At 35.1% G+C, this 25,373-nt stretch overlaps 1 protein-coding gene across 9 annotated transcripts in view; it reads right to left on the reverse strand.

Moving 5' to 3' along the window:
• Window positions 1-25,373, reverse strand: part of MYO16 (myosin XVI) — a 732,830-nt gene that overhangs the window by 212,519 nt on the left and 494,938 nt on the right. For all 9 annotated transcript variants that reach the window (XM_058276443.2, XM_058276441.2, XM_058276437.2 and 6 more), the window contains exons 19-20: window positions 25,008-25,079; window positions 22,517-22,658 (exon numbers count right to left, since the gene is read on the reverse strand). In XM_058276443.2, the coding sequence (XP_058132426.1) occupies window positions 22,517-22,658; window positions 25,008-25,079 (214 nt within the window). The remainder of the gene's footprint in view (window positions 1-22,516; window positions 22,659-25,007; window positions 25,080-25,373) is intronic.

Raw genomic sequence — 25,373 nt, forward strand, 5'->3', positions numbered from 1 at the left:
ACCCCACGATCAATGATTTAGAGTATCAGTAGGCCATCTGGAACCCACATTTTCTGCCAGTGGGAAACTAGTCTGTTATTGTTCTTATTGTGCTAATACCCATTATTCTTGTCGGTACAGAATTTCTTTTTACATGATTTACTCTCTATTTCTTTGTCAACATTCAGAACCAAAGTGGCAACAAAGTCAGTGTTTGCATATATATTTTATTTTTCACAAATGGAACATAATCATAAACCTTTGGGTTCCATAACATGTCACTTAAAAGAGTATTTTATTCTTTAAATAGGTAGAGTAGTGATGCTATGGCATCCTAACTTTCTGTAAGAGTATTTGTTTTAGACAATACAAATATGAGTTTCATAAGGCAGAGGGAGAACATTTTAAAAATAACCTATACAATGAACTTCACATGACAAATAATACAAAGCAGTGAGGGAAAAGAAGACTCATTCAATATATGTCAAGCTAATTTAGTTTTCTAGGAGAAAAATAGTTAGCTTTGTATTTCAGATAGTTTGCCCAAATATACTCTTTATAGATTAGAAAGTTAAATGTTAGAAAAAGAGACTATAAAAAATTACAAGAAAATAAATGTGAAAATTGCTTGTCATTTCAATTTTGGAAAAAATAATACAAAAATTTTTAAATTCTTGTTTATACCAATATTAAGCCTTTTTGTAGGATAAATAGTATAAATAAGATTACATTTTTGTTAGAGGTATTATTTAAACATGTATAATTTCATTTTCATAGTTTTTTAAAAAATCCATTCTATCATCCATCTATCTGCTCATCCATCCAATTCTATTCATCCTGCTATCTCTATAACATGCATAAAGAGATGTTGAAATGATATCTGCTCATGGATAAAAGGGAGCGAATTAGGGTGATCTGTTGCTTTGTTTTTTGGTGGTGTACTTATGGGTGTGTGTTCCATGTAATGAAGCATGAATCATTTCACTTTTAGGATTTTAATGAAGACATTCCTAGGCCTTGGAGTTGTTCAGCTTTGGGTAGGAGTCCTGGTTCAAACACTTTTTGGCAGATAACTTCGGACAAATGATAAAGTTTTCAAGTAGCTGTTTCATCATCTTTAGAAGATGTTTATAATATTAAGATAAGTAATATTTGTTTGACTAGATGGTTGGTAAAATTAGAAGTGATGCAAACAAAGCACTAGGATAATAGCTGGTAAACAGTGAATCTCCAATAAGCAGAAGTTGCCTCTATTTTTTATAGCTGTTGTTTAAAACGTGCTATATAAGTAAGAAGAGGGTTGATAGAAGAAATATAAGTGGCTAATAGAGTAAACTGAAAACCAAAATCACAAAGAAATAAATTTTTTAAAATTTATTTAAATTTAAAAAAATGGTATGAGGAAGAAATTCTCAAATTTGTTGAGAGTTTAAACATTTTTGACTATATGAGATAAATTTTTGAAATGTTCATATAATTTGAACCAGTACTTCCATTAACAAACTGGTAATTCCAATAAACACTTAAGAGGGAGTGGAGGTTGCGGCGGCTTGCTCGGTCAGTAGAGGTGGGGTCTGGCTGCGGACGAGGGGTCGGTCCAGCTTTGGACGAGGGGTCGGTCCCGCTTGGGACGAGGGGTCGGTCCCACTTGGGACGAGGGGTCGGTCCGGCAGCAGACGAGGGGTCGGTCTCACAGGGGTTGCGCGGTTCGGCTGACGGGGTCGCCCGGAGAAGCCGGCGATGAAGGGGTCGCCCGGAGAAGCAGGTGACGAACTGGGGACAAGGGAGGCCAGGCCCTTGTCGGGGGCTCTCAGGACTGGAGGGCGCACGGCAGAACTACCGCGGAGACAAGGTAAACACGCAAGTCCAACTTTATTGAGGGAGAGGCAACAGTTTTATAGGGGCTGGGGAAGGCTGATTGGTCGAAGCCACGCCCTGTTCTGATTGGTTGCCGGAGAAAGGTCAGTGGGCGGTACTGGACGGGGGAGGGGTGGTGGTTAGAGATCGGCTGTCGCTGTTGCTGGGGGAAGGGGCAGGGTTTAGGGATTGGTGGCTGCTGTTGCTGGGGTGGAGGGCAGACTTGAGTTTCCCGCCCACGCCTGGCTGTTGCTGCTGTCGGGGGAGGGGAAAGGGCAGACTGGATTTTTCCGCCCAGGCCTGGCTGTTGCTGCTGTCGGGGGAGGGGAAAAGGGCAGACTGGAATTTTCCGCCCTGCGCCTGCGCAGGGAGAAAGAAGAAGAAGGGTGCCGCCCCACAGGCATCGTGTGGCGCCATCCGGGAGGAGGGACGGCCGCGGAAGCATGGCTGCCGAGAAGGGGAGACCCGAGGGCACTCTGCGCCCATGCTGAGCTCCCTTCAGGTGAGTCTGACCAGCCACCCTATTATGGGGGCAGCGGCTTGGCCTGCCGCGGCTGCTCCCCCGCCAGGCCAGCAAACCACACTTCAGCCCGAGGGGTGACCGCAGGAGGTGGCTCAGGCCATAGAGTGCCTCCCTCCCACATGACAGAACATGTGGTACATTCTGGAGCCTCCTAAAAAAACAAAGACAAGCCCACAGTGAGCAGACACAGAAAGCGGCCAGGCGGCGGGCACAAACAATGGGGGAAGGGAGGTGGGGAAATAAACAAATAAAACAACTATTAAAAAGAAAAAGACTTATGAGCAAGATTTTCATTGTTGTCTTAATTACAATGACAGCAACAAAAAGAAATAAGGACACAATTAATTAAATAGCCTGTACCATATGATGGATTAATTTAATGAAACTGTGGTGCTAAAAGAAAGCAAAATATAAGTTCTGTATAAAGAATAACCCCAATTATTTATTTAGAAGAACTAGAAATACAGCCAGTCTCAGATGATGAAATAGAAATGATTTTTGTTCACTTATTTTTACTCTTCTGCATTTTCTAATGTTTCTATGCTAAAACCATATTTTTTTTATAATGAGAAAATACATAATTGAAGTTTATAAAGACAATGTGAAAACATAGGAAATGTTCATGAGCAATATTAAGTTAAAAAAAGTTCGGAAACTTTTTTACAAATAATACCATTTTAAAATCTGTTAAAAAATAAATCCATGGCACAGAAAAAATAAAGCACAATATTTACTAGTAGAAGTCTTTGAATGCTAGGCCCATAGGTGATTTCTTAATTTTCTAAATGTTCTTTAGTGAGTATTATAATAACGTTTATGATTAACCTTTATTTAAAAAGAATATGGTGATCTACATGGTGGGGTAGTTACTTGGTAGAGAAAAGAGACAATAATAATCTTATTCAAGTCAGAGAGAGAATAGTGAAGTTTAGCAGAGTAGGAGAAAGCTGTCTCATTTTGCCAAGAACAGTCAGGAGAGCAAGAATAGGGGTTGCTCTCCTGAAGGCTAGGTTCTAGTTCCAAGTTTATAAATGTTTGGTCTGTCAACTTTTATCAGGATCTCCCAGACTGTCAAACCAACTAACTTGGTTCCTAGTTGAACTTGGCAGTAATGAGTCTATAATTATTGCACATAGTTTTGATAGAATTTAGAAGAAAAGACTAGTGATGTTAATGATACAATGACACTACATCCTACTTTTCCTTCTCAAAAGGATGGAAACTGTGTTGATAAGTGAAAGAAAGCGACTAAGGCAAAGGAGGCATATATGGGTGAGCAAAATAATGTTTAGAAATTCTGTTTCAGATTGAAGAAATTATTCATTAGTAATTTAAGAGTAGCATAAATATGCATGAAAGCGTAGTCCTTTTAAATGATTTTTTTTTCACTTTTTCTAAATGCAGTATTCTAAAACTAATTTTGGTATACAATTAAAACGCTATTAAAATTATAAGTAAGAAATAAGCATTGTCAGGAGAAAATTATATGCAAGTTTAAAACATTCTGAGGATAACTTTTGCAACTACTGACAGACATGTCTATTTTTTAAAAATATATCTCATCATTGATGATTGAATGAAATATGTATCTGTGGTTGCAATAGCAAACTTGGCAGGACAAGTACAAAAACTTTGAGCTAGCTAAATGCCCATACTCTGAAGGCATCAGCATTACTGTCATTCCTCTTATTGATATCTTGACTCCTATTACATAGGCATTTAACTCAACATCCAATTTCTGGCAAGAAGTTATAGAGACAGGTCATCTGGTCAACTGGGTTTCAATCTACAGGCAAAATTAACATGTTCTGCCTTAGAATTCTCCTGTGAGCTTTCTTCACAGTTAACAAAACTGTCTAATTTGCATTAGCTTATTAATAAAACACAATACCTTTTTGTTCAGATAAAATGTTAAATACCAAGGCATCTATCTGATTTTGATCTTGTCTTCAAAGTATTTAGATATGGGGAAAGGTCTGAATTAAAAAGGCTATCTAATTTAAGGCATGGATTAACTAATTTCATTGGGGCAGTGAGCTCCAGGGTTATACAGAAGTCAGGCTGTCCCCAAACAACCTTAGGCAAGGATTTTCCCTAGAGAGTTACCTAAGTATATCAGTCAGTTTAGGAGGTAGCTTAATCTTGCCTTGCAACAGATACCTTAGTCTGAGCCCACAGTCAAATCAGTCTCTTAGGACCATGGAGTATAGTACCCAAAGCCGGGTAAGATCTCAATATAAATGCATCACAGAATTGAGCAATCTCAATGTCCATACACCAGGGATCACCTGACAGTGGAAAATGCCTGGAGATGTTGGGCTATGCTAATGCATTCAACAAAAAATACTATCTATGCTGATTTATTTAAATAAAGGACATTTTTTAATTGACAAAATGCACTCTTGTGGAGGCTAACTGGCCATTTCTTAGCTTATCTAAATCTCCCAGATTTGTCTCTAGTCTATGAAAGAAACTTGGGATGAAGAGGAGTAAAAAGAGGATTTCCAATTTTTGAGCACCCTTACTTTTTATTCCTTGACCTAAAAAAAGTACCGGAGGCATAACATTTTCTGAAAACAGTCAGAAATTAGAGAGAAAGTGTGCCATGTCTGGCAAGTAAATCCAGAGTTGGATGATGGTGGGGGTGGTGAGCTAAGTACATGGGTGGATGGCCATCTGGTCTCTTCTTCCTTTATTGTATTGGGCACACCAACATCTTTCCTACACACAGTACTTCCTTGTATTTTTTCCACTGGAAATATAAGTTAAGAAGTAAAAAACTGGAGCCCTCTGAAGTGACAACTGCAGTTTAATGTATATACAAGAAAACACAAGTATGAGGATAGAAACCAGAGGTAACTTTTATTGAATACTGTGTACCAAACATTATGAAAAACATTTTAAAATGCTTACCTCATTTAATAATTACCACTACCTATGAAATAAATTCAATAATTATTCCCATTTAAAGGAGAATACCGAGACACAGTTTGGTGAAGTAAGTTGCCCAAAGACACACATTAGCATTAAGTGGAGCCAGGATTTGAACCAAGGCAGTCAAACTCTAGATCCTCATGAAGCACTTCATAAAACTACTTCCAACTGCTGGTCACACATGCAAGTCTAGTTCTGACCTACATAGAAATGTGGAAGAGAACTATTCCTATTTGGGGTAAAAAAAAAAGGGGGGGGGAGGGGCAGTGAATCAGTAACTATGAGAGTGAATAAAGGACTATTAATATAGAGTATCAACAAGAAAAAAATCTCTTATATTCTTCATATCAGTGAAAGTTACAACTCACAACTTAAAAGCATTAATACCTAGTACTTTTAATGAATATATGTTTTGATTCATCATAAGCTGCATTTACAACAGTGATATGCATTATTGTGTATGCATTATTACCAAAAGCATCATTAGACCCAACAATCAAGTCAGGCTGCCACATAATTTAATTACTTTTTTAAGACCATAAATAATATTAAGTTTATATTAAATCTTACATTTATAGTCTAAAACAACCCTCATTTTCAGAAGAATCATAGACTAAGCAAATTATGAAACCAACACTCCATGAAGTATTTTGCAATATTAGAAGTGAAGGTTATGAAGAATAGATAGAAACCCTGGTAAATACTCATCACAAGTGAAAAGAACCAGATACAAAATTGGATGTGCTGGATATGGAACAATTAAAACACTCATACATTGCTGGTAAAACATAAATTTGAAATTTGGAAAATGGTTTGGCCTCACCTACTAAAGCTAAATATATGCTACCTAGAAATTCCAGCATTGGGCCTATAATTAAGAGAGTGAATGCATATTTCCACCAAAGACATGCACAAGAATGGTCATGGCTCTTTTATTCATAGCTGTCAAAACTAGAAACAGCCCTTCTGTCTACCAAGAGCAGAATAAATAACTAAATAATGGTATATTTACACATATTTGTACAAAGGAATACACACAGCAATAAAATCAATTACTTCTACACTCAACATCTAGATGTATCTCACGATTATAACACTGAGAAAAAGAAGCCAGATGAAAAAAAAAGTACATGAAGGAAGCCTTCAGAAGTGCTAGATACATTTTTTATCTTAATCTGTGTTGTGGTTAATGGCCATATTACATATGTAAAAACCCATTGAATTGTACACATAATATGTATACTTCAAGTATGTGATATTGCAATAAAACAGTTAAATATATGTATGCTCACTTACATCAGGACTATGCATAAGGACAGAGATTATTAGCTGCATATGTGTAAAATGAGAAGCACTGAAATGCATTTTTACTTTGGTGCAACAGAGTCTAAAATGATTTTGGAATATAGTAAACCATTTAACGACTGACTCTGACTACTACAAAAATCTCAAGTACTATTTTCTAATATAAAAACATAAGTGGAGAAGTAAATTATAAACAAGGTATGTGAGTGGCCCAGAGCTCAAGGAAGAGACAGAAATATATTCCTCAAGATGTTGAATATAATGACAGCAGAACTTACCCATTATTCTTTTCATTTATGTTTAAGATTATTTCTTTCTCCTTCCTAGGTGCACTGCCCCTTTTGGCTACAACCTACTGCCCTTTGAGAGCACAAGTCCATTTTATGGGGTATGCCTTCATACCTGTGACTTTAGTCCTGCCAACAAAAATAATCAGAGGTGATTTCTTGTGTTCAATCAATCATCTGGATTTCTAAGTCAGAGAGAGATCCTGAAGGGAGATTCCTCATTGTTGATGTGTAACATTATAAGTAGGAGTAGAGAATTTCCTGCCAGAGTGCACATTAACCCAAGAATGACTACAGGAGTAAAAGCTTTTGGAGAAAAAAACAAAGCAAAACAACAACATAAAACCAACACAGATGTGTTACTAGAGATTTATCATTGATATCCCCACACCAGTAACATGCAGTAATAGTAGTAATTTTATGTGTATGCCTCTGAACTAGGATCCTGTATCACTGTATTTGGACTGTTTTTTTGGTAAAATGGCAACTGTCCAATGAAATTCTAAGTGAAGATAAAAGAATTCTGTAGCTTCTTTGTCCTTTTAAAAATTTGAATTTCGGTCTTGTATCAAGACGATACCTCCCTCTCCATTTGGTCTTTGTCACTTCATAGATGATTGTGGGGCAGAGTTCAGTGGCAAGATATAGGACTTAGAATCAGTTTAATTAGGTGATGGCTGGGAGATACCATGCCACAAAAGGATCTATGTACATCAAAATAGGTGACAGCCTTTAAAGGATAGTGAACTCTGAAAATGTATTTGCAGCTCATGTTTTGATTTTGCACAGGTCTGAGGTTAACAGAGAAGATGGTGAGTAAGAATACCTAGCCCAAGGTGAGTCAGAGAATGCTCAGGAAAAACAATGTAAGAAAACATGAAAGGACTGATTTCAAATTAGGTGGGTCGCAGTTGTCAGCATGTTATGAAACATCTGCAATTTTTCTGTGAGCTTTGATGATGAGGTATTGATACTAATCGTGGGACTTGGAGTTTGTCTTGGGTGCAAATGCCATATCTGAAGGAGTAGGCAAGGGTTCACAGGCAAGGTTACTCTGCAAAAGATAACCAATCTTGGCAAATGTGTATGGCTCATGATTCTAACAGGCAGAAATCTAGTCTCTCCATAAAATTTTAACCCCTCTCTGAAGCTTGAACTTGTTAAAGAAGAGTCACTGAAAAAGCTGCATTAACCTGTAAGGATTTGCGGGAGTTTTCTCATTTGCAACCTTTCAAACCCACTTGTTGATGAAAGTATTACAAGTTCTATTAAGATTCATGGATTCATTAAATTTGGTGCACTTTAAATCATAATTTGGATTGCAGAGAGTCAATCCAGAGTTATCACTGTATGGCATAAAGTAGTGAAGGTGCATTTTCGAAGAAGGGGAGTAGTCATGATACAGCATAGTGAAGGCATTGCGGTGCTGCTGGCTGAGCCTTATGGAAGGGTTATTCAGCTCAATAAATATTGAGGAGAATTCTTGGGACAACTGGCTCTGTCCAGTGGGGGAAACTTGCCCAGGCTGGTTAATTCTAGTTTACCTTTTCTGGTATTAGATAAATGCATAAAGAATGCTCTTGATAGTTGTTCCAACTATTGGCAATGAGAACTGATGACAGACTCAAAATAACTTTCCAACTGGAAGGAACCCATAGCCTATGGATATCCCTCACAATCTAAACCTGAACATTGAAGTAGAATAAATCCTGGTTACTCCCTTCAGTCTGTAAACAATTAGGAGTATAAAATGTGGTACTTTTCCTCAAGTAACTTGCAGTCTATTTGGGGAGTGATGAACAGGGAGAGCTCATCCTAACATTTATAAGAGTGAGTTACTTGCACATTAACACTTGCAGAAAGATCACTAGTCTGTTAAGGCATGTAGTCCTTTGGGACCCAGAATGCTCTTCGGTTTTTAAATTGCTTATGGAAGAGTTTCTCGAGTATATGTTTTTAATGCTGTGGTCATCTAAATCTGGATCTTTACTCAAGGCTTCTCAGTGCGTTGTGTTTTGTACTTCTCTAAGAGAATGCACATATCAATCTTGACCACGATCCCCTTCTTGGAATTTTTCATTTGTTTTATGAATACCTTGAAGGACTAATATTCCACAGAACACTTTCTGGGAAACACTAGCCTAGTATAAATTGCCATATTCCTTTGTTAATCTGATCAAAGACTGAGAAGGAGAGATGTATTGGTAAGACAGGAAAAAGAAGAAAGCAGACAGGTGACGAGAACAAACATGTGACTTTTCTCTTGAGGATGGCTTTTAAGATAGGTTTACTGAATCCATTTATTAGGTTGCTCATCCTTTAAATGAGTATTTATTGAGTACCCATTTTTTGCAGAGCACTGTGCTGGGTGCTAGAGGCCCAAATACAAGGAGATAAAGCATAATCCTTTCTAAAGGACATTTAACTTTAAATAAGAATTTCTTGGAAATACAGCAATGACTTCCATTTTAAAGGGCTAATTTACAAATTTCTAGCTTTCAAACTCGTGTTTTTCCTCCTCGCTCTTCTGACAGCTTTCATTGTGGGAGGCATTTTTTTGGGGGAAAAAAATCAGCTTTTAAGTATGATATATTAGGGTTTAAATCCTAAGTCCATCATTTTCTAGCTCTGTGACATGGGTCATTTACTTAACTTCTCTGAATTCTTATTTCCTTATCCCAAAAAGGAGACAAAACTACCCAACTCGTGGGTAATGTCAGTATTAACTATAATAATCCCTAAGTCAAAGTCTGGTTCATTTACCATAATATCCAAGAGATGGTAACAACAAATAATTATACATTCACTACTTATCACATCTGCATGTATTAAGAAGCCAGACTTGGAAAATGTATTTTTAACAAAGCAGAAAGTAGAAAGGTTCAAAGCATGGTGCTGGCAAAACTAAAAATGTCCTTTAGTTTGAAAAGCACATAATCCTCAATTTGGACATTTTATTAGAAAAAGACAAACTTAATATTTGAATAGTAGTATTGACATTTCCTTCCTGGTGTTTTCTTCGGGGAAAGGCAGGGTCACCAAGAGCCAGAATGGGACATTCTGCTCTCATTTCTGAACAGCACGGCAGTACTATTTATTCTGGCAGAACTGCCACTATGCTCAAATGACAGGCACAGAGGAGCATAATAAATATAGATTTAGTTAACTCTATTGAGCAGGACAGGTTATCATGGGGTTGAAAACAGGCCAAATGCATTTCCCCAGTTAGAAATGAAACAAGAGAGCAGGCATGGCTCGCAATGCAATGAATTTTATCCTTTGTATAAAATATACAAGCTTTAGCCTCTGCACTATTGGTTGAAGAAAGAGCTAGAGAATTAGAATGCTAGAAGATTTTTATTAGTCTCATATATCACTGAATTTCTTATACATTTTATTGAATCTCAGTGGCTTTCAAATAATAGTTGCAAAAAACATAATAGTCATTATCTAAGAGGAAAAACAACTAGTGTCTGATACTAAGAATGTCATATTCTCATAGATCTGACAAATCTATTTTTTTCCCCACACCCAAAAAACCTGTACTTAAAAAGTAGTAGCTCTTTATTGGTTCAATAAACTGCTCTATTCTTGAAACAATTTATTGCAAATATAATGTTTAAAATTTAATTTTAACCATTGTTTGTAGTTCACAGTATATCATAATTTTGGTAATAAGTGTAATAAATTTTAACTATTTCTTTGTATTAAAGATATGGTAATTTAAAATTATTTCTTGAATATTATAAAGCATAGGACCCTTTGCTTAAACCTTAATTCCTTTGATTCTTCTATTTTAAAAAATGATCTCACAAAATTATGAAAAATAAATGCACAATTACAGGGAAAAGCTCTTTAGGAAATCATTATACATATGGGTGTTTTGGAAAGGAAATGGAGCAGAAGGAGTATTATTTAGAAAGCTGATTTCATCTCAGATATTTTGCTAAATTGTGTAGTTTTGGTTGTCATGGTAATAAGCACCATGATTTAAATAAGTCTATGCAGAAATAGAAGTCATTCACACTATATTCATAAGAATTTTTTAAAAATCTCATTATTTAATGGAAAAATCTCCCCAGTTTGGATGCAGGGGAAAAACACAGTGTGTCAAATTTACTTTTTGACAAGCTGCTTGACATCTTATATCTGAGGCAACACAGAGACACAATATTTAGAACCAAACAACAAAGGAAGGCTCCATATAAAATTTCTAGAATATACTTTTTCTTGGAGACAGAAAAAGAACAAAAGAGCAAAATTCAAAGAAAATAGAAGAAAGCATATAACAAATCTACAGATGGTAGTAAAAAGAATATAATAAAAACATCAGAAATGGCAACAAAACCAAAAAAATGATATTTTGAAAGTAAACAATTCTTATGGGCAAGTTTCCAGCAAGACTTATCAATGAAATTGGGGAAAAGGCATAAACAAAGAATATTAGAAGTGAAAATGTTGTCAAGTTACAGCTACACTAGAGATTGACAGATTACAGACACAATGCTATGATTTAGTTGTTGATTACACTTAAAATCTAAGGTAGAGTGGACAGTTTTCTAGAAAATACACATGACTCAAGATGAAAGAAAATAATCTGATTAGACCCATAAACCTTAAAATAATTACTAATATTAAAAAATCAGTTCTCCTTCCACTTCACAGAAATAAAAGGGGAGTTTCACTAGGCTTTCAAGGAACATATTCTTATTTAATGTGAACTCTCTTAGAGAGGAGAAAAACTTACTCTATAACACAAAATTGATAGCAAAGGATTGTGTAAAAGAAAAAATAGGGTCTTATCTCACTAACAAAAACACATGTAAAAAGTATAAACAAAGACTACAAAGCTGCATTTAATTTATCATGACCAAGTGAGTTTACACTATAAATGAAGAATGATTCAATATAAAAATGTATACATTAGTCCAATTTGCTATAGGAGCAAAGAAAAACTCTGCTCTATATTTGAGGACGCTCAGCAAAGGTTATCGACCAAAACCCTTTATAAAAGATTACTTAACAGCAAACATTTAGAAGTATTTTCATTAATTTGGAAGCAAATCAAGAATATTCACTATTGCCAAATTAAAAACAAAGAACAAACAACAACAACAAAAATTCTACTAGCAGTACTAGCCAATGCAATAAAATAAGAAAAAACAAGAAATGTTAGAGAAAGGAAGTGAAAAACGATAACTATAATCATATACATTAAAAAATAGTAAGAGATTCCACAGGAAAATTATTAGAATGAATAAGGATGATCAGCAAGATTTCAAGACATAAGATCAACATAAGAAACACAAGAGTCAGTATTCCAATAAATTAATATCTAACAGGAAAACATTACTCAAAATAGCAACAAAAAATATAAAGTACCTAGAAAAATAATCAAATCCAGATGTGTAAGAAGTTGATAAAAAATGCAAATATTATTTAAGGAATAAAAGAATATATGAATAAATGAAAGCATAGATCATATTTTTGGAGAAAAGAATAAATAACCTAAAAAGAATTTAACTCTCCTCAAATTAATTTCTAAATGCATTTCTAGTCAAAATGGCAAACAAACATCCCAGGAGACATGTACAAAAATGAAACACTATTTGTAATTGAGAAAAAAATTAAGAATCTAAAGTACCCATCAATAGAAAGAGATCAAGATATTGTGATTTCTTTCTCCATGGTAATGAATACAGCTCTTAACAATGAATGAATTAAATCCTTATTTATCAATATAGTTAAATCTAAAAACTATTAAAGTACAAAATATAACATACCGCCATTTATTAATGGCTCACAGTGTTATATAATATTATGAAAAGCCAGCATCTAGAGAAATAGAAAAGCCAATAATGAAAATTTACATAGAATTGATAACACTGATTATTTCTGAACTGGGAAGGAAGGGAAAAAGCCCAGGTAGGGAAAAAAAGGAACTTCAACTTTTAGTTCCAATTGTCTATTTCTTTTATGTTAATAGTAATCTAAAGCAGAAGAGGTCAGTTTTAATAGTTGTTAATTCTAGGTAGTAGGTGAATGAGTGGTTTGCCTGTACTACTTTATACTATTCTTAATATTTTTTTTTAAAAAAGACATAATTAAGATATTATGCATTAAATGGAAAAAGGAAAAACTTTTTGAAAATAAGTCTATTTTCGTTTTCTCATAAATGCATAGCAGCTGTTTTAGTATTTTTATGAAGCATTTGAAAATCTGTAATAGAAAAAAATTTAAGCATTAAGTACTTTACATTATAACTAATAAGGTGATGTGCAAAATGCCTTTTTTATCAACACTTAGTTGTCTAGACTGAGATTATTGTCTTTCTTGCTGGATGTGCTTTGATTTGTAATTTCCATCAGACATTTAAAATCCTCATGAGGACTATAAGGGATGGTCCTGGAACTAAGTAAATCTTTTGGTTTTTAATTAGGTTCATTTGCACACTAAATTTCTGCGTCATAAGCAAGTTTCACTTCATCCCCAGGTTTGTGTCTGTTAAATAAGGACAGATGATCTCTCGTGTCCTGATGCAAACTTTTCAAAGCAATTAAAATATTTATCAAATGAGAGAGACAGTGAGAACATGCACAATTGACTAAAGAGACAGAGAACGAGATTTTACTTAGAATACTTAAGTGATGATAAATATACCATGTAGTCAGAGATGTTTTTTAGGGGAATTAAGTTCCATTTTAGTCATCAAAATAATGATGAGAAAACATTTTAAAAAGGTTAAAGGTCACTACAATCCATAAGTAAATTAATTGCTTCCTGATATAAATTGGAGACAAATGGAAATCAAATTATTTTCTTATCATTTACAATCCTTATAAATCCAACAAATAAGTACATGCATACCAATAAACATTTAAAACTAATGTTAAAGAAACTGAACTCTTTAGTAGAGCAAAACTAAGAAGCAGAATTGCCAAATGAAATCTTAAGCTGTATTTCACTTACTTCAATTATCCTTACTTTCATTTCAGAGCATCAAAGTAAAGATCCATTCTCTGTGCCATTCAACACTGCAGCTATAGCCCAAATACAGGTTACCAAAGTGCTAATGTGTGACTTCTGTCTTAAACCAGTCGGCAGTGCTCTTCAAGGTTATAATTAGTTTTCCTTGTATGAAATATTAGTACCCTCTAATTAAGAAAGAATTGCAAATCTCACCTAATGAAGGAGCACAATTTTTCTACAGATGAATATTGAATTTTTTATAACAATCTTTAATCTACAACTAAATTTCTTGTTTATAGAGAGCCTCCATATTCATTTAGAAGCCAACATTCTCTTAAGTATTGTCAGATGCAGAGGATGATTGTATATACCTAATACAATCACAGAGCCCTAAATTCATATCCACATTGGACGTGATCTTTTTTCTCATATTAGATCATGAGTAATTAGTTTTGACTCACCTGGAAGCTACTGCCTACTGTTAACATAGCCAGCTTTTAAAATCACCCCAAGCAGAATGTTGGGGAACACACAGAATATTTAGAAAAGTGCTGATGAAAAGCTTCCTGGCTCTTATAGGACATTCCAGACTGATCCACAAAATCACTTGTGCTTATAATCAAATTATGTGAATTTAGAAACTGGATAAAATAGAAAAATATTCTACTGATGGTTTCATGAATTAAATCACTGAATTTATATGTGAATTTAATAATAACTTCAAACTCTCTTTTAAAACTTTTTCTCTTTTTCACGGGTGGGTATACTATTTGTTTTATACTTCCTTGTGTTATTTAAATTCAGATTAGAGCTACACTGGGTGGGAGAGAGGAGATTTAGTAGAAATTTCACAAGTGATATACCTTCTTTAAGTGCTTTCTTTTCTTTTCTACAATCAGTCTCAGTATATGCATCCAAGGAAAGAGTTGACAGTTCCTGGGATGGTGACCTCAAGGTCTCTCAGTGAAAGACTCTGTCACTTTTTTATTTAAAGTCTTGAGCCTCCATTCCTCTCTTACCTCATTCTCCAACCTGTTCTTGGATGCTCCTCAGTGTCCTGTCTCTACAGAGTATCTAATTCCTTGTTCATATCATGCCGCTCCACCTCATTCATCCAGTTCCTTAGTTCATGTTCTGCTTAATCCCCTGCCCAGGGCTGGGAACTATTGTCCCTCCATATGATATTTCCTCAAGGAATGCATACTGATTGGGAAATACCACTGTCACTAACCCATGTGGGCCTTAATTTTGCAGTAGACAAAGACCACAAATTGCACTCCAGATCCCAGTCAATCATGCTGCAAACTTGACATACATGTGTCATAAGGATGACATAGGTGAGTGTGGAAATTAATCAGTGCAAATCCACTATCATTGCTTACCACAAATCAAAAAGGAGAAAAGCATATATAAAAACATCCCTACATGCCCTGGCAGTGTTAAGTGAATAGGGGCATTTCTATTTGCAAAGAATAAAATATTTCTTCTACTTGCTACACATTAAAAAGAAAGAAGATTACTGAATCAAGATACTTGATTTTATCTTTAAGCAGAGGAGCTGGACTAAATTTGGGTTTTCAACGTATGAGCCATCTCCATTTTTTTTACAACCCTCCCTATCCCCCTAAATAAAACTAATATAAAATAAGAAATCCTCCTTTATGGCCATAACCACCAATACTATTATTGTAGCAAACATTCTCATTATGTCAGTTACTGTGCTAACAACTGTATGTGCATCATCTCATTTAACCTTCATATAATAATGGAAACGAAAAAAGTTCTTGCAATCAGGTGTTAAAATAATAGGCTTTTAATAAATAAGTAACTCTTTGAAACCGAATGCAATTAATCATAAAGTTTTAAATGGTTTTGTTTAAGAAAACCAACATATTATAAGAATATAATGTAAGAAAATTGTAAGAAATGGAACTCAGTGACAAAAATTCTCCATATTTATGTTTGAAACTCATTTATTTACTGTACTATATTTATATGCCAAATTGTACTGCCCAAACTGTGGATTTTAAATGATAATGTAGACATGAATGAATGAATGAATGAATGAATGAATGAACGAGTATAGCTTCAATACCTCTCTACTGGTTTATCGCTTTAACATAATCTCATTTCAACTTTCAATCTTTATATTCTTAGGGTGTTTTTTATGTTAAAAAGGGAAAGGTTCCAGAGGTTATATTTCTCAGATGCTCTTAAATATATACATCAATTTCTTCAGAATTCATAGCTAAAATGGTTAGAAATAAATGGTATATAAACTGTATATAGTATATACATGATAAACTGCACCTGTCCAAGTCTGTATTTGCTTTCACATGCTCCTGTGATAGTCAAATGTGCACCAAAATTCTGATGAAAAATTCAATAAAAAAAGTTAAATTTAACAATGATATTTGTATCTTGGGAATATGTTTGCATTATGAAACAGGTATAATTACAGGAGTGGCAAAAAACTATAATTTTTCAAAAACTTAAGTTCTTTATCACTACACCTTAGCAAGAATCTTCAAACATTTCACTCATTACAGAATCACATACACGATGACCTTTGTAAAAGTTAAATACAGTTTAGAGTATGTCCTTTGTTTCACAATTCTACAAAGTGAGCAACGGAAATGCCCTCAACTCCTCAACACACTATCTCATTCCCAGTCCCCTTTCTACCCTCAATCCAGAGAAATCTTTTGCCAGAGGCATGCCTGGGAGGTATGGGGATTGCAGCCTATACCTAATACACATCCTTGCCTAATGGACTGCCCTAGGGCATGAATGGATCTCTTGTTGACGGATTACCGGGAGAGAGGTCCTAGTAAAGGGAATCTAGGAGGAACTGAAGAGAAAGGCCAGGACAGCCTCAAGTTATCAGCAAGCAAAAAAAATTCCTCTCCTGGTCTCCATTTTACCATTGGCGCTGAATGCACAGAACCCGGCAAGCTGAAGCCCCAAAGCCCAGCTCATAATGTCCTGAAAGGCAGCATGTTGGCAGTCCCAGGTTTTTTCTGTAGGAGAGTACTCTCACTTTGTAACATTTAGGTTCAGACACTGGGTGTTTTGAGACTTAAAGAATTTACAAAACAGTTAACTACTTAAAAGTAATTTGAAAAGTTTTCACCCAGAGACAGGAAGATATTATCAACACTGAATACATTTTAAAAGGAGGTGGTGCAGGAAGCAGATATGCTTTCATTCCATCACAGATCACACTTGTTTAATATAGTGGTTACATACATTTTAAGAGTTGTGAACAATTCTACTCATAGTGTTGGAACTACAATAAAACAAATATTTCAAGTATTTGAATAATAATTGCCCAAAGTGCTCCCTTTTCAGAGTAAGACAGATTTACTGTCTCCCTGTCTTTTTCAAAAGTTTGCAAATTAATTCACTAAAAGAACAGCAATGACTTAATTAAGAGTGAGCCTTTCTGGTTTGAAGATTACATTAAAAACAGTTAACCAGTATTTGTAAATTGGAAAAGTATTTCTATAATAATGAGCAAATAAACGATGAAAAAGTAGAGGTACTACACAAAATCTGCATAGAATCCTCCTATCTCATAAAGTTTATTCTTCAAGTGATGTTCTAAATTATATTGGATACATCCTGAAAAGAAACCTATCTTAAAGGGATAAGAAGGTGCTTTGAAAGAAATAAAGGAGTTGACAATCCCAAAATTTTTGACATCACAATCTCCTATAGCAGAGTAGCCAGGCAACTGAGCTCATTTGGAAAGTAGGAAAATCTATTTAAAGTCATAAGGTAATGTTATTTCCTGTTCAAATATAGCAACTCAGGGTAAAAGAGACCCCAACAATCATCATAAAGCTTCCAGAAAAGAATGAGCGGAACATAGCTTTGGTCTGAAAGAAACACTTGAGGGAAGAAGAGGGTTCCTTGGATAAAAGACTGTATTAGTGGGAAAAGAACAGACAACACAAATTTGGATTCACTGGGGAGAGAGTGGTCACCGAAGAAAATGGAGTAGAATGTTAATATTCTTGATGTCCATCAGTAGTTGCCGGTTTTCTAAATAGAAAGCTATAGGAATCAATATATGAGATCTTTGGATGGTTTAAATAAGGAATTTCTTAATACCTATCGTGGTCACTGGGTGTCAGTTGACAATTCACAGGGATGTTGAAGTTAAAACAATATCAGAAAGGTCAGATTAAACTAAATAGCTTTATGAGGTTTCCCTTGGAAATTATTTTAAATATTCTCAATTTAACGTCAACCAATGCCAAGTTATTAAAAAACAGCAAGGATATCTCATATGGTCCAACTCTGTCCTCTTGAACAAGATGGAAATCACAGGAACTAGGAGTCACATAGTGAACAGACTTGCTTTCATCAGATGGGCCTTGGGCTTTCAAGTCTACCCTTCTAAATTAACACTCACATGTGTAAGGTGGGAAGGCTTATTCATGTTCTCGAGGTTCATTTTATGAAAGGTGCTCCTCTTAACTCTCCTGGCCTCCAAAAGAGTCACTCTCTCATTTGGAGAGTTTAGCAGAACTGGGCAAGTACAGCTCAGACCTGTTTTCCTAGGCACTCAGATTTGTGATCTCTGCTGTCCAGGCTACAAGCAGTCATTGGTCCCCTTCATGTCTGCCTATGACCGAGTGCGCAGAGCAGTTTAACTCTGGGGTACAAAGGTCAGAAACACCTGGCTATGAGTAGCAACTGTGTCCTCCCACATCTGCCATTTCACTTATCAAGTTGATCTTTGACTCCCACATGTCTTACTCCTCTCTTATTTCCTAATTTATTAAAAGCTAGAAGTGAAAATGGGTACAATTAGGTAATCCTCAGAAACATCCATGATAGCATTAAGCAAATTTCAGTATGTGTGCATCTGAAGTTGCAGAAACTTAAAAGCAGCAAACTGGAGGTGAGGAAAGGGTTAGAAGGTAAAATATTGAGAGTTCTGCTCCATGATGGGTGGCCATCTGTCATTGTGCCAGGTGATCAAGATAACGCTAAAAAGAAAGAATTGTGCTGGAATTAAAGTTGATTATAATAATGAGTTTTACAATGATTACATTTTCATAAAAAATTGAAATGACATACAATATCCTTTAATTTAGATGGTGGAAAAATTATAGTTTAGAAAAATGCCTGTAGCAGTTTAAAGCTTTTGTGGATGCCAGAAAATCAGGTCCTTAGGCCTCATCCATTTCTGTGCATATATAAACCTAATACAGATGGGAACCTTTTGATTAAATTAGTTTAGTTAAAAGCTTTTATTTAGATTGAATGACCCAGGGTGGGTCTTAGTTCTCTTACTATAGTCCTTTATAAATGAAGGAATAAAAAGTTGTGGATACAGAAAGGAGCTGCAGAGACAGAGAGGAACCCAGAGGCTGGGAGAGAAGGGTCTGGGAGCCAGAAATTTAAATCAATGGAACACAGAAGCTGAGAGGAAGCCACTTTAGCCAGACGCTGAAAGCAAGGAGGCCAGGAAGAGAAGCAAGGAGAGGGGAGAGAGGAGTGGTCACCACCATGTGCCTGATTATCCATAGAGCAGGTGGGGGAGAAAGGATTACCTTGATGCCTTGATCTGGACACTTTGATAGCCTCAGAGTTGTAAGCTTTTAACCTAATAAATCACTATTGTAGAAGCCACCCCATTTCTGGTCTATTGCTTTGGAAGCTTTTGGCAAACTAAAACAATGCCTCAGGAAATAGTTAAAATAAAACTCTGGAGTTTGAAATGGCTACCTTAAAGGAAAGAATATTGGAAGACGAATGGGGGAACCAGGCTGTAGCCCAGGCTTTGCAATTTCCTAGAGTCTTTGTTTTTTCAACTTGAAATGTGTCATTTTTAGTTATTTCAAGGCTTTCTTCCTCTAATAATTTATTTGTACACACTTGGTGAAAAATAAAGTTTTAAATAAATATAAAGGCATTATTTTTATAATTATCATCATTATTTATTAATATTGTTATTATTGTTGCTCCTTTCTTGCTTACTTGGACCAAATAATTTGCAATTGAAGCAGAAACTAAATATATTTTTAAAGTTTTCTGACCTTTAAGTGTGGCCCTTGAACAGAAATCTGCTCTGTCCTGTCTGGGCCTCTGGCCTCCAGCAGTCAGGCCAAGCAGCCTGCACAGGGTCAAGGCCAGAGAGGCAATAGCTGGTAGATAGCCATATGTTAACCTTCCTGACCTGGGATTGGACAAGGCAAACTGGTCATCTTAAATAACTGTTCAGCAGCTCCACATTCCTTCCACTTCAGAGTCTTCATTTGGAAGTAAGTATATTTGGAATGTAGGTAGAGAAAGACTTTTTAAAATTCATATGATTATTAATAGCTTACCTCATTTACTCTAATCCAGGATATATATCCAGCATTCCAACCACAAACATTTCAACTGCTTATATTTCACTTGTTTTCCTTTTATAACCTTTTAGAATATATCTTATTTGTATTTATTCTCTCTTGCAAAATTTACCAAACAAAATGAGAGCTGCTGAATATATACTTTAAATGGATTGTATAAGGCATTGGACTGTATAACACAGGGAAACCTGGGTTGCTGAAGGACTGTGGTTTACAGAACAAATATGAGAACATTCTCACATGAACTAAAACAAATATATAATGCTAATACAGGCCATTAATAATAGTGTGGGCTTGGGGAAAATACACCAATTGTAAAATATGGACTATAGTTAGCAGTAATCTTTTGATGATATTCTTTCATCATCTGTATCAACAATGCAAGGTATTAGTGGTGGGGTAAGGTATGGGAGTTCTGTATGCTCTCCGTGTTTTCTAAGTTCACAACTTTTACTATACGCTTATTGTTTATGTGTGTTCACACATGCATGATATACTTCATTAAAATTTTATAAAATGAAAAAAAAGACATAGTATGGGAAATATTCCTATCCCATCATAATCAAGAATGATTGCCAACTTTAACCATAAGGATTTTTAAAATATTAATTTATAACATGATGACATTTGAAAAAAAAACGGGGCTTGGTAAACAACAAAAAGCCTATTTTAAGGTTATCCAAATTTTTGAGACCATTCTGTGATTTAGGAACCTTTATAGTTTCTGTGACTTTCAGTGAATCAAAAATACTGCAAATATAACCTTTGCTTGCATTATTTGGGGATTTAAATTCAGTTTGTGTGACCCATGGAAAAAATAAGAGTTCTGACTCAAATAAAAATGAAGTTTCTTAAAAGTTAAACTTGCAATTCATTAATTCAGTTCTAATTTTCCACTAATTCATGTACTTATTCATTTGCTTAAAAAAAAAATGTAAAGACTATGATCATGTAGTATTTATGTATTGGCCCAGGCAACCCACTGAAAGGAAAATAATTTGTTTTCCAAGGTTTATGTTTTGTATTTTTTCTTTATTATTAAGTATGTATATGCATATGTAGTAAAAAAAACCTAAATCGTGTATAGTTATTTCCAATTACATCAATTTAAGGACTTTGTAAGTTTTAAATCCCAAATAAAATTTTCTAAAAATTTCTATGTGCACTGGATTTACACATTAAGTTTACAAATTCAGCATAAATGCCAATAATTTTATACAAGATTAATCTGGCATATTAGCCTATTAGTACCATTCTGCAAATAATTCAGGGAAAATTTAAAAAAATAACTGATAACAAGAAATAGTAATAAAATCAGAAGTCATCACCATTTCAAAGGTATTTCTGCCTAAGTATAGATAATATTATATCTACCCTCAAATCACAGGTTGTATATTTAATATGCTAATCAACATACAGTTTGATTTTACATTTGCCCATTTTAATGAGAATTTTAGTAGCCCATAGCCCATTTGTTCCTGACTGTCAATGTTAAAGAACTTACCCATTAAGACAAGTTAGTCCTACTGTTTTCCAAGAAACCTTCAAAGGCAGCAATTTTTAGGAATTTGGTGAAAAGTCCATATGGATAACAAACAAATTCTCAAAAGGTTTCAATCAAAGACCAGTATACATGTGAAGGCTTCTGGATGCAATTTTGCTTTCAATGGCCTGCTCTAGGTCTTTATTTAGTGATGAGAATATTAACAAAGTTTTCTATTGATAAAATGTCATAGAGATCTATAATTTTTGGATGATCAAATAGCCTCGAAAAGCTACTGCTTAATGATGATTTAGCTATGGGCCAAAATGATTACCACAGAGACCCATTGTCAAACAATCGGCAAAATAAATGAAGAAAACAGGAGTGAGTAAGACTGATCTGAAACACATCATCAAATAGGTTCTGAAAGGGTCATGGGATTCTCAACAACTTGAAATGCCTTAGAAATTCTTGTGTTGTCCACAGTCTTCTTCCAAGATTTAAACATTTTTGATACATCTTGATATACAATTGACCCTGAATAACTTTAGTCCAAAGGATATAAAATGGCATATCTCTGCATGAGAGGTGATGTAACTCCTTCATCCATGTGTTTTTAGGGGAGAGGGAGTTTAAATCCTTAAAGAACAGTCAATAAAGCCCATCCAGTAAAATCCTCTTGTTAAAATGAACTATTTTAATTATAGTTTAATTTATGGATCACATTGCATTATGAACTATCTTCTAAGGTAGAGCCTTTAAATTGGATATGCCAGGGAACAACAAAGAGCCCAAATCCAGTCTTTCCTACCTGCTGTGCTCATCTTGACTGTGAAGGCAGCAATTCATGGTATTCACCAAAAAGCTAAACAAACGACTATACAGGGACTTTGCCAAAATATCCCGGTAAAATTCAGCAATCTCTATAGTATGTCGTCGTATAATCGTATCTCCTAAAATAGTACAAAGAGGAAGAGACATAAGAATAAGGGTTACCCTCATTTAGGAGCAAATAAAAGTATCCACATCCTCGTTATCCCCCACTCATCCACATGCGATCAAAGTATGTTTAAAGGAATTTTTTCTATTATGACTCTAATAAATTAGGTCTCTTTAATTATTATGCAAAAAGTTTCCCTAAAACAGATGTTGCATACATTGCAATCTTATTACAAATATTGACCACAGCTTTTGATCTCTATACAGGCTGTGTAATTTCCTCTCAATTAGGGAATCAACATTTGGCAAGGTCCCCTTAGCAAGTTTCCTGATGACAACTCACTGGTTTGGATATTGAGTCATTTCAAAGTAATTTTGGATTCTGATATTCTAGAAAATTAGTCACATTTTAAATGTTTTCAAAGAAATGGCATGGGTGCCCTAAGTATGGATTTGGGGTTTGGGAACAAGATTGGGCCTCAAGGTAGAAATTTCTATATTGTACTTAAAGGGATTATAATTTAAATCTTGAAATTAGAAGAGAACTGACTAGAGCAGAAATTAAGAAAAAAAAAGGGTCTAGAAGATTTGGAATTAAGAATATCACAGTCCTCTTGCTATGAAGTAGAGAGGAAAAGGAAGTTTAGACTATGAGTGGGACCTTGGCTAAACCAGCTGTTGGATCTCAGACTGAGCAGGGTGACAATAATAGAATACTGATTTTTGCATGGAATGAGGTGTGTGGGAGGGTGCCAATCAGCTGGAGGTAAGGGAGGGGAACTGCTTCTCAGAGTGTCTGATGTAAAAATCAAAGTGGTCCTAATGAGTCAGAGAGCTACAAGTTCAAGGTCATCAAGCTGTGGCAGTGAAAACAAGTGTGGTTATTTATGATAATAAAGAAATTGAAGTCTAGAGTCAAGATGACCGAGAGGTTGTGATGGTTCATAGACATGGTAGGTGGGTAAAGGGTGAAAACAGTATAAGCAAGGGTAACAGGATATATTAAATTACACAGAGTACAGTGAGTCCAATTTTTTCCAGAAAAAAAAAGAAGAACATTTTGAAAACTTCAAGAAGTTTAGATGGTTGAAGACAATGGTGCTGGTTAAAATAAAACTTTCAGAAGAAGCATAAAAGTTGGGTATGGCCCATATAATTAAGGGCCTACTAAGACATCCTAAAGTGCTGAACTTTACTATCAAGGAACTTTACTAGATTGAAAAGACTCTTATCCAGGGATGAAAATAATATTTACATTTCAGAAAGATCATTCCTTAAACAGTGTGGAAGTTCAGCAAAATGGGAGAAGACCAAGGAGAAGACTAGATAGGAGGCTCTTGCTATAATCCAAGGAAAGAGGATAAACTAAAGCAGTGACAATGGACATGAAAAGAAGGCAGCAAGTATGAGAGATATTTATAAGGTAGAAGTGGTATGTGTCTGACCTCCTGAACGGAGGAGGAGGAAAAGATATTAAGAATGACTCTTGAGCAACTAAGCAGATAATGGGGAGACTCATTAAATTAAGGAATATGGAAGGGGAATTATGAGAGTAGGGGCAAGGCAGTAATCAGAAGCCATGTACATCTAAATAGCTGCAAGTGAGAGCAGAAAGGACAGCACGTAAGAATAGTGGTAATCTAGAAAAAAATGATTGCATGGATGGCGAGTTTTCAAAATTACAATAAAGAGAAAGTTTAGGAAGGCAATGATTTATGATGAATATTTGAAGAGTATGTAGGGGAGCTACTCTCCTTGCCCACCAAGTGGAGAAGCATGTAGCACGGTGATTAAGCACGTGATCTTGGGATCCAGAAAGAATCAGATTCAAATCCCAAACACACCATTTACTACTGATTTGATGTTCAAAGTTATTTAACCTCTTTGAATTGTAAGCTTCTCATCTGTTGAAATGGAAATAATTATGCCCACCTTATAGCGATTCATGAGAATTAACACTTGGCACAGTGCCTGTGATGTCATAAATGCCCAATAAATGGCAGCTATTACTATGATCGATGAGGCAGTTGGGAAAAGTTTGCTTCTTTATTGAAGAGGGCAGCATGGACCTACATATACAAATGGAGCCAACATTTTAAATGAATAAATTCTCATGGATTGATGACTTTTATTTTCTAAAATGACTGATCAGCTAGAAATGGTTGTCCCTCGAGAGTATAAATAGTTCACAGTATAGAGCCATATAAAGTGAAAAAACAGGCTAATAATGCTTTCCTCATTGAATGTTCAATTCATAGAAAGAGTTTCACTTATTGGGGAAAGGCAGATTGTATTTAATTCCCATATATCAGATAAGATCACAAATTGCACAAAGTTTGAAATCAGAGTATAGAAAAACTTACCTTTAAAATACTGAACATCAGTTGTTAAAGCAGACACCAATTCATCGGTTGAAACTTGTAACATTCCAGCCACTAAAATTAAGGCAGCATTGAAAACATAATCAGTATAGTTTTTTGACAGCAAAACGTTGTATTTTATGATAATTTACAGTGTTTTATAGACACATTCGAAAATTGGTGTATTAGAGAAAACTAAACTACTGCTTTAATTATCAAAGGCAACAAGAGAAACAGCTTATAATAATCAAAACATTAATAAGTTCCTGTGGCTCTGTGGATTAAATCACAACAGGTTTTTTTCATCTTTGTCTTTACAGATGGCACAGAATGCTTTTTTTCCCCCCAATTCTTACTTAAATAATTTTG

The sequence above is a fragment of the Dasypus novemcinctus genome, chromosome 15 (assembly GCF_030445035.2).
Source record: "Dasypus novemcinctus isolate mDasNov1 chromosome 15, mDasNov1.1.hap2, whole genome shotgun sequence".
Lineage (NCBI taxonomy): Eukaryota > Metazoa > Chordata > Mammalia > Cingulata > Dasypodidae > Dasypus > Dasypus novemcinctus.